This window comes from Balaenoptera acutorostrata, chromosome 18, assembly GCF_949987535.1.
Source record: "Balaenoptera acutorostrata chromosome 18, mBalAcu1.1, whole genome shotgun sequence".
NCBI lineage: Eukaryota > Metazoa > Chordata > Mammalia > Artiodactyla > Balaenopteridae > Balaenoptera > Balaenoptera acutorostrata.
In genome coordinates, this window is record NC_080081.1 from 56,980,835 (window position 1) to 56,995,388 (window position 14,554).

The following is a 14,554-nucleotide window of genomic DNA, read 5'->3' on the forward strand; positions in this document are numbered from 1 at the left end:
GATGAGGTTTTTTTTAAATTACTAGTCCCTGTAGAAGAGGCAGGGAGAAGCAAACCAGAGACGGGTTGTACATTAATGGTACAACTGGAAACATTCAGTGATCGGGACTGGGGAGGGTATGATGATGCTGGTACTTCTGCTTCCACACCCACCGCCAGTACAGAGAACTACATCCATCCATGTGTGAGTGGACACTGTAAGTTCTTCTTTTTTTTTTTTTTATTATTATTATTATTTTTTTTTAATTTTATTTATTATTTATTTATTTATTTATTTATTTTTGGCTGTGCTGGGTCTTCGGTTCGTGCGAGGGCTTTCTCTAGTTGCGGCAAGTGGGGGCCACTCTTCATCGCGGTGCGGGGACCGCTCTTCATCGCGGTGCGCGGGCCTTTCACTATCGCGGCCCCTCCCGTTGCGGGGCACAGGCTCCAGACGCGCAGGCTCAGCAGCTGTGGCTCACGGGCCCAGCTGCTCCGTGGCATGTGGGATCTTCCCAGACCAGGGCTCGAACCCGTGTCTCCTGCATTAGCAGGCAGATTCTCAACCACTGCGCCACCAGGGAAGCCCTGTAAGTTCTTCTTGTCTGAAGTTCTCTTGTGTGACACCCACAGGAATTTTCTTCTTGTCTTTTTCACTGACATCGTCATATGGCATTTATTAAATTCCCATCTGCCATGGCAGCCCCACATTTAAATAAGTGTGAGAAGAACAATTTTCTCAGGAAAGTTGCATTATATAGCAAAATTTAAATTGTGTTTAAAAAAACTTGAGACAGTGCGGCTCCTCACGCCCCGCCTATATGGATATCATGCAGTGTTCACCTTCTGTGCATTAACCACAGTTAAGGCAAACTGCAGGTGTCTTCTTTTAACTTTGCAGAAGTGTAATGTACATATTTGATTTTCCTAAAGCATTAAGAAATGGTTCTGCAGTGCATTCTCTGAGGACTTCTATGCATATGGATTAGACAGTATGAGAAGAACACAATATGGGTAAAAAGTCAGTTAAATATATTGAACACCCACAAATTATTAATAGTTTGGTGTCAAAACGGGAGCAGCTATATTGAATGCTGTTGCTAAGGAGCCAATACTGCTCCATATTTCCTATTAATAGCTCTGAGGATCTTATGACTAAGGCAGTAATCAATCCACAGAAAATGCAGCTCTGGGAGAGATTACTAATGCCTTGGAAGACAATATTAAAATTCCAGGATGATCTTGTTAAATTGAAGAAACGAGCCAAAATCAATACAGCAAGCACACAGGTGTTTCAACCACAGAATTCAAGAAGCCCTCAAACAGAAATCAAGACCATCCTGCCAGCCAAACACCCAGGTGGTAAAGCTAGCCAACTCCTGTTTTCCCTCCCCTCCCCCATCATGAAAAGGCTATCCAGACAGATGTCATGGAGTGTCTCTACACGGGGTTTAATTCTACTACCTACAGCTTCTCAACTCCTTCCTCCAGCACCCTGCAATGAGGGGAGAGGGATGAGGGATTTGATGTAACTTGTGGAGCCCACACTAGTAAATTTGGACTTTGGAACACCACCTTAGAAGCATGGAAAAAAGAAGCATTTAGAGGTTTGTAGGTAAGAGGAGAATTACTTTTTCCCAAGGAGTGTCCTAATGTCTTCCTGACATTTTAAAATGTGGTCACTAAAGAGAAAAGGGGCTGGGTGGAGAGGAAGATCAGATGTCTCTAACAACCTCTCATTTACCTGCCCAAACCCTGAAAAGCTAAGACTTTTTAAAACTTAAACCAATCTTTTCTTTCAACTACAACCCTTTCCGATGGTCATCCTTAATGACACTACTTCCTTGCCCCCAGTTGGTCAGTCAGTAACCAAGCCCTGCCTTGTTCACCTCCTAAGTGGTTCTCTGACCTGCACTCTCATCTCCATCCTCTCACCCACCACCTTACTTCAAGTCTTCATCATTGCTTGCCAAGGCTAATATAGAAGCCTCAGAGACCTCTCTATTACTTCAGACCCGTCCTTCACCTGGTTACCAGTGATCCAGCTAAAATGCAAATCTGACCTTGAGGCTTTCCTGTTTAAAACTTTTCAGTACCTTCAGTACTGACAGAATGAGGTTCAAGTTTTCCAATGTGGCATATACATGTCTGCAGTGGTGTTCTACCAGAAGCACCATGAGCTTCCTGTGTGGGGCATCTCTGGAACCTCAATGTCCGGGAGTTGCTGATAGCATCTTGTACCCGGGGTCAGGGACGCTACAAATCCTGCACTACCCAAGACAGCCCACACAATGAACCATCCCACCCAGACTGCCACAAATGAGAAACTCTCCTCATGGCTCCTGATTTCTTCTCCAGCCTTCTAGCTTGCCCTTCTAGACTGTGGCTACGCAAAACTCATCCCTAACACAGCCATGCTTTTTCTTGCCATTATACCTTAATTCTTGCTTCTAATTTCTGACACCTGGAATGACTCTCTTCTGACTCATCTTTTAAGCTTCAGCTTTCCAACTGCTACATGCTCTACACTCACCACTCTGCTTTATACCTGGTTCGCTCCTTCACTTGACTAAGGTCCTTACAGGCAGAAATTGTATGTGCTTGGTAGACCTTATATAAACATAAAAATCTGAGGGATGGATAGATGGACGGATGACTGGGTGAGATCAAAGGTTTTTCAGAGGCTGATGCTCAGTCCATAATGTTGGCAACAAGTACAAGCATTGTTTTACAGCTGAGACAATAGTTGAGGTCAAAGTTTCAGCTCAGATCATCTGCCTTTAGTTCCAGAATTCTATGCTGTACAGGTCACTCTCTGGCCTTAATCTTCATCCACTTTAAAAAGTGCCAGATGGCACCCTGCATGACGTTCCACTTACCGAAGCTGAAGATTGTGGGTCACTAACAGCCACTGGACAGGTACCTCTGTGTGGCGACTCTGTGTCGAGTCTTCTCAAGAACTCAGCAGTTTTGCTAGCAGCAACCCAAATAGGTGTTAGTGCCTTCGTAAAAGTAGAACTATCATTATTTATTGTGCCTTTGGGTACTAGCCTAGACTTTTATTGGGGGATGACTAAAAGTGTCCTAGGTAGAACAAAAGGTGAGTTTGTGGACACGGTAGAGTAGAAAATCAAAACAAAATGCTATTGCAAGACTGCATTCATAGTTTGAAAAGTGTAAAACTAGGTTTGTGGAATATGAACCTATGATTTCATTTTTTTCTGCTTCGTGTACTTTGACATGGAGATAAATGTCCTCTCAGATTCCACAGTATGGGGCCCTAATTTCCTATCTGAACATTTAAAGCGTGACACTCAGACTTCACTGTAGGGCTGTGGAATATCCCTCCCCTACAACACCTCACTCCACACTGGTGTCATATTAGGCCCTTCACCCTCCAGGGGTCTCTCTCCTAGTCATCTCACTGCCCTCATGCTTTGACTACTCTCAGGATACACAGAGCTTCTAATCCATAACTCTTCACCATTTATGAGTCATGGACCCCTTTGGAATTCTGAAAGCAGAAACAGACCCTCTCCCTACACACACACACACACACACACACACACACACACACACACAAACACACACACACCTTTATACTTGATTTGTACCTTCCACGGAAGGCAAGAAGTGCTGCCAGTTCTGGTCTGTATTTCTGGCATCTCTTTTTAGCTCTGAGAGACTGTGAAAGATGGACCTAGATGAATCCTCTGTTTTAATAAGTTGCTTTTTCCTTAAAAATCCACACCATCATCCCAGTTCCTCCCCTCATGTATGTCAAGCATGAATATTGGAATTGTTTCCCAGTCCTTACTGTAACAACTGCCCCATTCTGCTTACCAGTGATGAATTTCTGTTCCTTTGTCCTTTCCCCATGTGATTTGTGGGATTTTGATCCCCTTACTCCATATTCACAATCAAATAGCTCAGCAAGGCCAGACTTATACTGCACCAGACCCTTGCAGCCTTCTCCCCTTCTGCTTCCTTCCTTGTCATCCCTCTGCTTCCCCCTAATACTTTAGGCTGATGCTAAGATCCAATTTATCAAGCATTTAGGGCATGGGCATCAAAGGAGACACAAATGGTCTGGTAAAAATAAATGGTATCCAGTGAGGGGGGGAATCAAAAAAGGAATTAGAAGTTAAACAGAGATGCCAACATCACTTCAAATAATTACTTAGGTAGAACATGGCATTTGAACAAGGTCAGAAGCTTGAGCTGGGAAAGGAAGAGCTGAAAGTTAAGCGACAAACATGACCCTGAGAAACACAAGGCTTCAGCAGCTGAGACAAGCGGGCTTTCCATTTGTCTAGGATTGCTTATCTTGCCCAGAATAGACAAGGAGACTAATGAAGTCGCAGAGGCTGGAAGCTGCCCCATTGTCTGGGGCTTTATGAAGCCATCAGTCAAAAGTGCAAAAAGAAGAGTATTGCCAGAAGTTTGGTTGAGATTTCTGAATATCCTTAGCTGAGAGCAGACCACGGGAGAAAGCAGTGAAAAAGAAGCACCATGATAATAAGCAAATAAGGAGCTTCAGACCAAGTAGGCTGGCAGCCCTGCATTGTGTTCCAACAGTTGCTTCTTACCTGCCAATGCCAAGCACTAAGCTGGCTGGGTTGCTAACCACCAGGCACGGCCTTTGTGCCAACGATCCCTGCCCCACTCATGCCACAAGATCAAATCATAGTGACAGGGCCACTGGACTGTCAGAGGCATACAAGTAGGGGCCTGTGAAGAATGGTGGATAACTCCCAAGTGATTAACTATACAAACAAGACAAGTTCCAAGTTACCAGGCTAAATGGCATTTTTCTACTACCAATACTGTAAATTCCACACATTGGCTGAACTGGATTGGAATCCCTGTAGGTAATTATGGTCGTATTTAATAAAAACAAAATATATGAACCTCCTTGAGGGGCAAAAGGAGGAACATCTACTGGAGAGGAAATCCAACAAAACTAAGAACCCTGGACTCTAGCACTGAGTCACCTTTTCATTGGGGTTCTTTCTTTGTCACCACTGTGACTCTGCCACCTACTGAGGGGGGGTGATCCTCTCCCACTTTATCACTTTGACCCAGGCATAATACAGGATCCCTTCCTTTATTCTCCATAGAACAACTGAGGATGGACCACCAATAACAGACTGGTTTTGAAGATTTACTTAACTCCTCTCCAACTTATGACACTTGTTCTTAGGGTGATGCCTATGGCTTATCCTAAAATGTCTCTTCAGGGTAGCATCACCTGGACATTATTCCATTGTAGCAGAGACTGCTAAATATCCATCAAAATGGAAGTTCTCCTCTTCTAGTCATACAACCCGACTACATTTCCTAGCCTCCCTTACTCCTAAGGCTGGCCATGTGGTTGAGTTTTGACCAATGGAATGAGGAAGGAAGTGATACACACCACTTCCAGGATGAACTCATAATAAGTTTCCTACGCATGCACCTCCATACATTTTCCTCCTCCTTCTGGCTGTCTGGAATAGAGGCAAACCGCAGCACAAAGTTGGAAGTCATTTGTGTATTGAAGGTGGTAGCACTGCTAACAGTTTTTGATGCCTGACTATCTGAGTGGAGGGGGTCTCCTCTCAAACCTGTTCACCCATGTCTTACATGAGAAAAAGATAATAATAATGCTCAAGCAACTATTTATTTTGAGGTCTGTTGATCACAGCAATTAGCCAACCCTAGTAATACCACATAGATTTATATATACAAGAGAATTATCTCTCAATTTAGGTCATCAGTTCCACAAGTAGTACATAAGAAGAGGCCAAGAAGAGCTGAGGAAGAGTAGAAGAATAGAATTCTCAAGGATTAAGCTAGGCATCTTAGTTATTTCAGAACCTTAGTCAGGGGAGGAGAATGTGGGAAAGGGAAGGAACCCACCCATCCTTAAGCTGTCTTGGTATCAGGTCTAGGAGCTGCCTAGGCCCAGAGTATAAAAACGTATACTCATTTATCCCAGTAGTTTGAGGACACGTAGGGGTTTGGAAGGAGAAACTGAGGATGAGAAAGTCAGGAAAGGAAAGGGATATGGCTGCTTATATTGCAATATGATGGAATATTAATGTTTATGGAGATTCATCAATCAAAAAGTTTTTGACCTTTTTGAAAGGATAAAATATACGGGAGGGCTTCCCTGGCGGTGCAGTGGTTGAGAATCTGCCTGCCAATGCAGGGGACACGGGTTCGAGCCCTGGTCTGGGAAGATCCCATATGCCGTGAAGCAACTAGGCCCGTGAGCCACAATTACTGAGCCTGCGCGTCTGCAGCCTGTGCTCCGCAACAAGAGAGCCCGCGATAATGAGAAGCCCGTGCAGCGCAATGAAGAGTGGCCCCCACTTGCTGCAACTAGAGAAAGCCCTCGCACAGAAACGAAGACCCAACACAGCCATAAATAAATAAAAATTTTAAAAAATTTTTTTTAAAATCACCTGCAGTTTTAAAAAATATCTATATATATAGGAAAGGCCACAGAGAGTGAAATATGTGTCTGCTGGCTCATTTAAATATGACAGAAATGCAAAGATAATTCCTATAAGGCTTTTTTTTTTTTTTCCTATAAGGCTTTTAAAAAAAATAATTAGAGAAGACAACTAGGGTTTCTAACGTTCATGGAAGAATCAGTTTACATGGAAAACAAACTTTTGGTTACCAAAGGGGAAGGGGGGAGAGGGACAAATTGGGAGTATGGGATTAACAGATGCACCATACCATATATAAAATAGATAAACAGCAAGGATTTTAAAAAAGAATACGCTTAAAACATTCACTTAGATCTGTAGGAGCTTGTGAATCAGGCTCCTGCCACTAATCACACCCCAGGGCTACAAGGTGCTACGCACCTTCCTCCACCTGGTTACCCACCAGGTAACCGCCAACTTCGCACCATGACAAGACACATAAGAACACGCTAATAGAGACTTCCCTGGCAGTCCAGTGGTTAAGACTTTGCCTTCCAATGCAGGGAGTGTGGGTTCGATCCCTAGTTGGGGAGCTAAGATCCCACATGCCTTGCAGCCAAAAAAACCAAAACATAAAACAGAAGCAATATTTTAACAAATTCAATAAAGATTTTTTAAAAAATAGTCCACATCAAAAAAAAAAAGAACATACTAATAAAAATGTTAAACTACCGATTTTAAAGCTAAATAGTCATAATTTAAAAGGTACCCTCACTGAAAAAATACCAGTGACAAATCTCTCCCTGGTTCTTTTTATCTTGCTGGGAGTGAATGGGGCAGTTTTTCCTTCTCTCACCTCCTGTCAGCTGACACACAAATGCCAATGACTGCAGGGTGCAGATGGTGATATAAATGAGTGAAGTGAAGTGGGCCTAGATAGAGGGAGGGCAACGGGAACACGACTCAGTGATATTCACAGTACATACCAAGAACTCACTAACCTAGTATATACTAACCTAGTATAGTGCTTGACACATACCAGGTACAAATTGTTGAATAAATGAAAGCACATTTCCTAATGTGAGATATTATCAATACATTTATATTTTTACCAGTGTAATAAATAAAAAAATTATTTTTGTTTCTCTGATTAGTGAAGCTGAATATTTCATTTATTTATACTTCTTCTAACTATTTATTTCAAGCCCTTTGCCAGTTTTTCTAGAGTTGCCTTTTTCTTATTAATTTTCAAGGCTTCTTTGTGAAATTAAGCCTTTGCCAATTATTTTTGAGGCAAATAGTTTCTCCTAGACTATCACTTACTTGTAACGTAGTTCATTACGTCATCTATCATAGGTTTTTTTCTGTAGTCAAATCTGTATTTTTTTTCTTATGGCTTCCAAGTTGTGTATATAGCGTAGAAAGGAGTTTTACCACAAAATTATAAAAGCATTCTTCATTACATTCTAATTGTGCTGAGTTATTACAATTTGTCAAATTATCTGTCTTTTTGACACTGATTGAACAAATACTTTTATTAATAGCTAAAGTCCTAAATACTAAATTCCCATATATCCATGGGTCTATTTGTAGACTCTCTCCCATTCACTAAATTTATTTATTACAATGCCAATAACACTTTGTTATTACTACCATACCTATGTTGTATATGATACCTGGTACAAGCTTCTCCCTGTTCCTTCAGTTTTTCAGGTTTGTCTATTTTTTTTTAATATTTTCTCTTTAAAAATGTTTTATCAAATTTCACAAAAGGTCCTGTTTAATTTATATATGAATAAGAGTGGAATTATCTTTACAATGTTGATTTTTTTCCCTTCTATAGTAAATAGATGATCTACATTTAATATTTTCATTTTATTTTAGGTATTTTATTTTATATATAGGTGTATTAGACTTATACTCATCTGTTTTACAGTGTGGATGATTATTGTAAATGAAATTTTTCTTTCAATTATATTTTATAATGAGCTTTTGATGGTGTGTCTGATGGTGCAAAGACAGAAGTGTTTGCATATTGATTTTAGATTCATTCATGATAGTCAAACTACTTGTATTAGTTCTAATAATTTTTTAGTTGATGTCCTTGAGAGGTTTTAGGTGAGCAATCAGAGGCACTTATCTCTTCCTTTCCAATATTTAAATTCTTTCTTTGTTACAAATAGAAACTCTAATTTTCTATCTAAAAATCAGTATCAGTGATAAATAGCAAATGCCCTTCTTATCCTGTTCCAGACTTTACTGAGAAAGTTACCTTCTTCTGTTTTCAAACCAACTGGGCCTACTGTCTTTTTTAGGTGAGATCAAACTACATTTTCCCTTCCATTTAGAGTTTTTATTCTATTCTGGGTTCAAGTCTAATAGCATATATTTTCCTATGAAATAAATTAGGAAATCTGGTTTAAAAAAATTAACAGAAGTAGGACACAGTATATCTCTTCTCGAATTTTGGTTATACTTCCTTTCTTATCCTTGGAGTTCTTCCTTATTCCTTACTCAGACAGGTCAAAAGTTTATCTATTTTACCAGAATTTTCAAAAAAACCTAGTTTTTGGTTTAATTTAGTGATGATAAATTTTTCTATTCAACTTCATCACTTTTTCCCCTTTATTTATTCCTCCCTTCTATTTGTATTTATTTTATGGCTATAATCTTATCTTAGTAAAATGCTTAGTTATTTTATTTCCATTTTTTCTAAAAGCTTTTAAACTTCTGCATCTTCTAAATAATTTTGTAGTCACATCCCATGGATTTTAATGTGGAATACTTTGAAATTTATATTCTCTTATCCCAAAGTAATTTGTAATTTCAGTTTTGGTTTCAAAATTTTTTATCCTAATAGTCTCCCCCCATCCTCCCAGGGAACCCGAATCTTTAATATTTTTATTTTTTAACTGAATAATAATTAACACAAAATATATTAGTTTCAGGTACAAAACATAGTGAGCTGATATTTTTATACATTATGAAATGATCACTGCAATAAGTCTAGTGTGGTGACAGATGGTAACCTAACAGTCCTTTAGAAAGGTAATTAGAAAAAATTTTTTAAGTGGATAGACTTTAAAATTTCTTATTGCTTAATTTCTAATTTTATTACATTTTTCTTAGGAATAGTGGCTTTATAGGATTTGGGGGTATTTTTGGAACTTACTGAGAGTCTTTGAGGCCTTAGTCATGGCCAATGGTAGTTAAGTCATATTTGTAAAGAATAGGTATTTTCATAAACTAGGTACAACACTTTGTAACTATGTCTATGTTATCATGCCAAGTCATTGTTATTCATATCCTCTATTCCTTATGAAGTTTTTTGGTTCACATGATGACCTATTAATTTCTACGGAGAACAAAAGGAAAATTTGACAAATCCATGATCTATATTACAGACTTCAGCAGTTTTTATTTCATATATTTCAAATGTATATTGATATTTACAGTTCACATTATCTTCGGGATTACATATTTTATGTGCATAAAATATTCTTTATCCTGTTGAATGCTTTTCATCTTGAATTCAATTTTGTCTCATATTAATATTGCTACATCTGCCTTCTTTTATTAGCATTTATGAATATATGTTCCATGCCTTTGTTTCCAACTCTTCTGTTTTATAGATATCTCTTAGAGTAGCATATAGCTAGATTTTTGCTTTTTTTCTTTTTTTTTTTTTTTTTTTTTGCAATCCAGGAACTTTTTTTTAAATAAGGAAATTTAGCCTATATACCTTTTTTGTGATTGCTGTCTTGTTGCTTATAAAACTTCCACCCTCTTTTCTGCCTTTTGTTGTAATTATCAATTTTTCATTTGATTTTTTTCTTCTTACGTTTTTGTTATATATCCTATTTGTACATACAATACAATTAAACATATAATAAACACATAATTACTTATTTTTTTCTATCAATATCTGGAATTCACTAGCATTCACTCGTGCAAAAAAAATAATTGTTTTACTTCCTATCCTCCTCTCTCCCTTGTGCCTCTTCCATAGCACTGAAATCCTCCATGAGTTTAATTTCATCATGTTGATTCTTAATAATAAAAAAGAAAAAAAGCTAATCATATATTTGGCTATAAATGTCATTGTCTTCTTTATTCATAATTGTTCTGATATCTTACATCTTCCTCTTTCTTGGATTCCTTATTTGTTTGACCAGAGTTTATTTTGTGGCAGTTTGTTTCAGTAAAGATCTTAGAACTCACACAGAAGTGATAAAGTTGGCTGGCTGTGCAGGTAGCTTGTCTCCAGGATGGCAGGGGCCGGGGGTGGGGGGGCACATATTCCCCCAGGTATAGTACATTTACCAGGAGCACTTTCCGGGCCCCAGGGTCTTCTCGTGTGTCCAAAAGTTCTTAGGCTCTACCCTTGGAGATAAAGGCCAGAGTCAGCTGGTCCCTCTCTCTTCTTCCTCTGCTATCCTTGTTTGGAGTTCCTTTATACTCTACCTTCTCCCTCCAAGCACTATGCTAGATTTCTTACATGGGTTATATTGATTAATCTTTGAGTTAGCAAATATTAGCCCCACCCCATGCTATATATGAGGAAACCTAGGCTCAATGTTAGGAGAGAGGTTAAAGTTTGAGACCAGGCAGGCAGGCTGATCCTAGATCTACCCTCCCAAGAGGGGAGCACTGATGGTACCAGGTTCCAATGATGAGATACTTAAGTGAAACTATTTTGTAAATAAGGCACCAGTCAACTTTTATCTTTAACCAATTATTAACTACATCCTGAAAAAGACAGAAGCTGTTCCTGACATCCAGGAGCTGCCCTGGCATTCACAGCTAAGCCTTGGTGTTCTCCTATTGAAAGTGATTTCACACAATATCAATATCAGAGGAGGTCACTTTATGATGGTGATGAATCATGAAAAAAAAGGCCACTCCATGATATGTCTGAACAAAGAAAAATACATGAACCTTGTCTAAACCACAAAAGTGACCAAACACCCCAACATTTTGGCTAATAGGAGTGACTATTGCTTATTTATCAATTACAGTATTAGTCTCACTCTGATCTTCCCTTGTTTTAAATAAGATTAAGATACCTGATACCTACTTTGCTGTACATCTGAAACTAACACAACATTGTTAATCAACTGTACTCCAATATAAAAAAAAGTTAAAAAAAAAAAAGATACCTGATACCTAATCACTATTACCCCTGCTTCCTGATTAATAGCCAACCCAGAACAAAACCCTGCTTCCTCAAACCCTCTCCCGAAATCAACCCAACAGAGGCCCAAACCCAATCAAGTCCTTTCTGACGTCTTCTTACTAAGGTGGCTCACAATTCCCCCATCGTGCGGCTAGAGAATTTGGAATTTATTTCATAAGCAATGGGAAATAATCAAGGCTTTTGGAATAGGATAGTGACATGACAAAAGCTGTGCTGTAGAAAATGAAATCTGACAAACATATAAGACAATCGAGAAAAGAGACTGTTGGCAAAGAGAGTAAGAAAGCCATTCCAGTAACTCAGGGGATGACAAGGAGAAAGAAGCCATAATGCAAGTGGCATGTGAGAAATACCTATATGAAGGTGGTGGCAGTGGGAATGAAAATGAGTTAACATTCACTAGGACATCTGCAGGAAAAATTGATAGTGGGTAGAAATTTTAACCATCAACATGATTTAACATTCAGTAGGCAGGGATTCTCTCAGATTTCTCGTAAACTGTTCAGTCTCATTCTGAACAAAATAGAGGATTTTTGTACCTGTAAGTTCACTTCATTAGCATAAGATAGAAAGTTATGAATAGGATGACTTTCAGTTCACCTTACTGGGATTATAAAACGTGAGGTTGGATTTAAGCCTACCATATGGATAAGGGATCAGTTTAGCCCTTAAGTGTCTTTTGGAAGCTCCCACGAAGGGCATTAGAAGTTTAGTGAGCATATTAGAAGACAAACTTGGAACCTAAGTGTGCATATTCAGCAGACCTGCCTCGATCCTCAGCTCTAGGAAACTAAAACAGATGAAGATGTGCCTCCTAGGTACTAATCACACTATCATTCAAATGGAAATTAAAGAGATGCGTGGTTCCAATGGCGGAAATGAAGAAAACTTCCCCACATTACCATCGGCAGGCTGAGCTCACGGTGGTGCTTGGCAATTCAGAAATAAGAAGGTCCTACTTTGGAATGAGCTTGGTTCCAAGGGCTTTTTCAACCAAGGTTTTAAGAACTGAGCTCCTTCTCCCCTAGAAATATTGGTACCTAGGAGTACAGTCCAGCCAGGAGAGCTCACAAAACCCCATGTACCCTACAGGAAGCTTAACTGTGGAATTAATCCAGTGTTGGACCTGGAAAGGGATGTCCTTTGGGTCTGAGGAAAATCAGAGAAAGCAGACATACTTCCTCAGTTTTTCTTTTGCCTCTTGCAGGCCAAATTTAGATCTTCCTTGGAGGAATCAGAAGTCAATTTTGCCCAAGTCTTTATCTCTGAACTGACCTATTCTACAGTCTTCTCCACAGGCCTCCCACAGGCCCCCCATAAGCTACAGTGCTTATCACCCCCACCCTAGCCTGATAATCCTGACCTTGTGAGTATAGCACACCTCTGAATTACTCATTATTCCTGGTCCTTCAAATCTCAAGACCAAGATTTGGCTGCATTGCTCACTGTCTGTGACTTTGAATTACTCAACCCTCCACCTGTAAAATGAAGATGATATATCCCTAATAGGGTTGATCTAAAAATTAAATGAAAAAATGTATATAATATGCCTAACACTGCTGACACTCCATAGGTTCTCAATAATACAACAGCTTATTACTTTGAAATAACATTTAAAAGAGCCAAGCACTTTGTATATTTTAAAAACTATACAAATGTACAATCTATTAGATTAAATGATTATTAGATATGAGTTAAAATTGTAAATGCTTAAAATATACCCAATTCTCATCTCTCCAGCAAATCCTTAAGAGAACATTGTTTTTCCTAACACCTGCACCCAAAATGCATCTGACTGCCCCATTCACATCTTACCCTAACCCCCATAACTCATTACATGGGCTCAAAATTCAAATCTGTCTCAACATCCATCCAAAAACCACATGGTGAGAAAGATGACTATGACTCAAAATAAATTACCATTTAAATTTCAAATGCTGAAATTTAAATAATCTAAATCACAACATCCTTTCTTTGATTATAACAAAACACACACACACACACACACACACACACACACACACACAAAGGTATATTAACTGTTACTTCAAATCCTCAAAGCTACCAGTAATATTGACTAATTAAAAAGGCCATCCTGAAAAATCACATTTGTCTTTTTATAAGTAGTAAAGAATGACAGAGTAAAATAATGGTGAAAACTATGCCAAGGTTAGAAGCCTATTTCTACCCTTCACTTTCATGCTCAAGAATCCTAGAACTAACTCTACACTGTGAAATTCGAGTCTGTCCCCAGCCAGAGTGGCAGACTTAATGCACCATTAATCTGGTCTGTTCTCAGCCGCCAATTGAAATAGTCACAGTCATTTGATTTTTAAGGAAAAGACAGTACTGCAGAAGTACATTCCAGAGGTCTTTTCATAAAAACCATCCCATGTGCTCCATCTGCACATGCAATCTGCTTGTGTATTTTCAGCCAGCTTGCATGGGCAGATTAATGCGTACAATTAGAAAGCAACCCCACAGGCATTCAATAAACTGCTTTCACTATTACACTCAGGAGAGTCCCTCTGGATGTCAATAAAAGCCTAGTTTTCTGCCTGTTAGCTAAATAATTGACAACACTAAAAATAATCAGAAGCAAATGAACGAAGTCAGGAACAAAGTGGTAAGAAAGAATACATTAAGATTCTCATGGTGGTGCCCCAGGATGATATCATGAGCTTTTTCTCCAGCAACCTGGGTTTACAGTCTGCTCAAGTCCATGGTTGCCCTTCTCTACAGAAAACAAAACAAAACAAAGAACACCATTCCTAGTCTGCTATTTGAACCACACATATCACAGCATTGAAAGAATTCCTTATTTGTGTTTCTATTCTGTGATCCTTAGTTTGACAGCTTCAGGAGAATCTAATTTTTTGGTGAAGGGGATGGAATAGGGAACAGCCTAGTTGGTCTAGTTAAAACTTTGTGCTGTTAAAATGCTGACAGCTCTCGGACTT

General features: G+C 39.0%; 1 protein-coding gene and 1 long non-coding RNA gene across 6 annotated transcripts in view; one reads left to right on the forward strand and one right to left on the reverse strand.

The window, feature by feature from the left end:
• The window catches only part of LOC130705618 (uncharacterized), an 89,271-nt gene that overhangs the window by 54,684 nt on the left and 20,033 nt on the right, over nucleotides 1-14,554 (forward strand). The window lies entirely within an intron of this gene.
• Nucleotides 1-14,554, reverse strand: part of EPSTI1 (epithelial stromal interaction 1) — a 112,377-nt gene that overhangs the window by 47,707 nt on the left and 50,116 nt on the right. For 3 of the 4 annotated variants that reach the window (XM_057533001.1, XM_057533002.1, XM_057533000.1), the window contains exon 7: nucleotides 2,858-2,951. The exons of the other annotated variant lie outside the window; for it this stretch is intronic. In XM_057533001.1, the coding sequence (XP_057388984.1) occupies nucleotides 2,858-2,951 (94 nt within the window). The remainder of the gene's footprint in view (nucleotides 1-2,857; nucleotides 2,952-14,554) is intronic. 4 annotated transcript variants of the gene reach the window in all.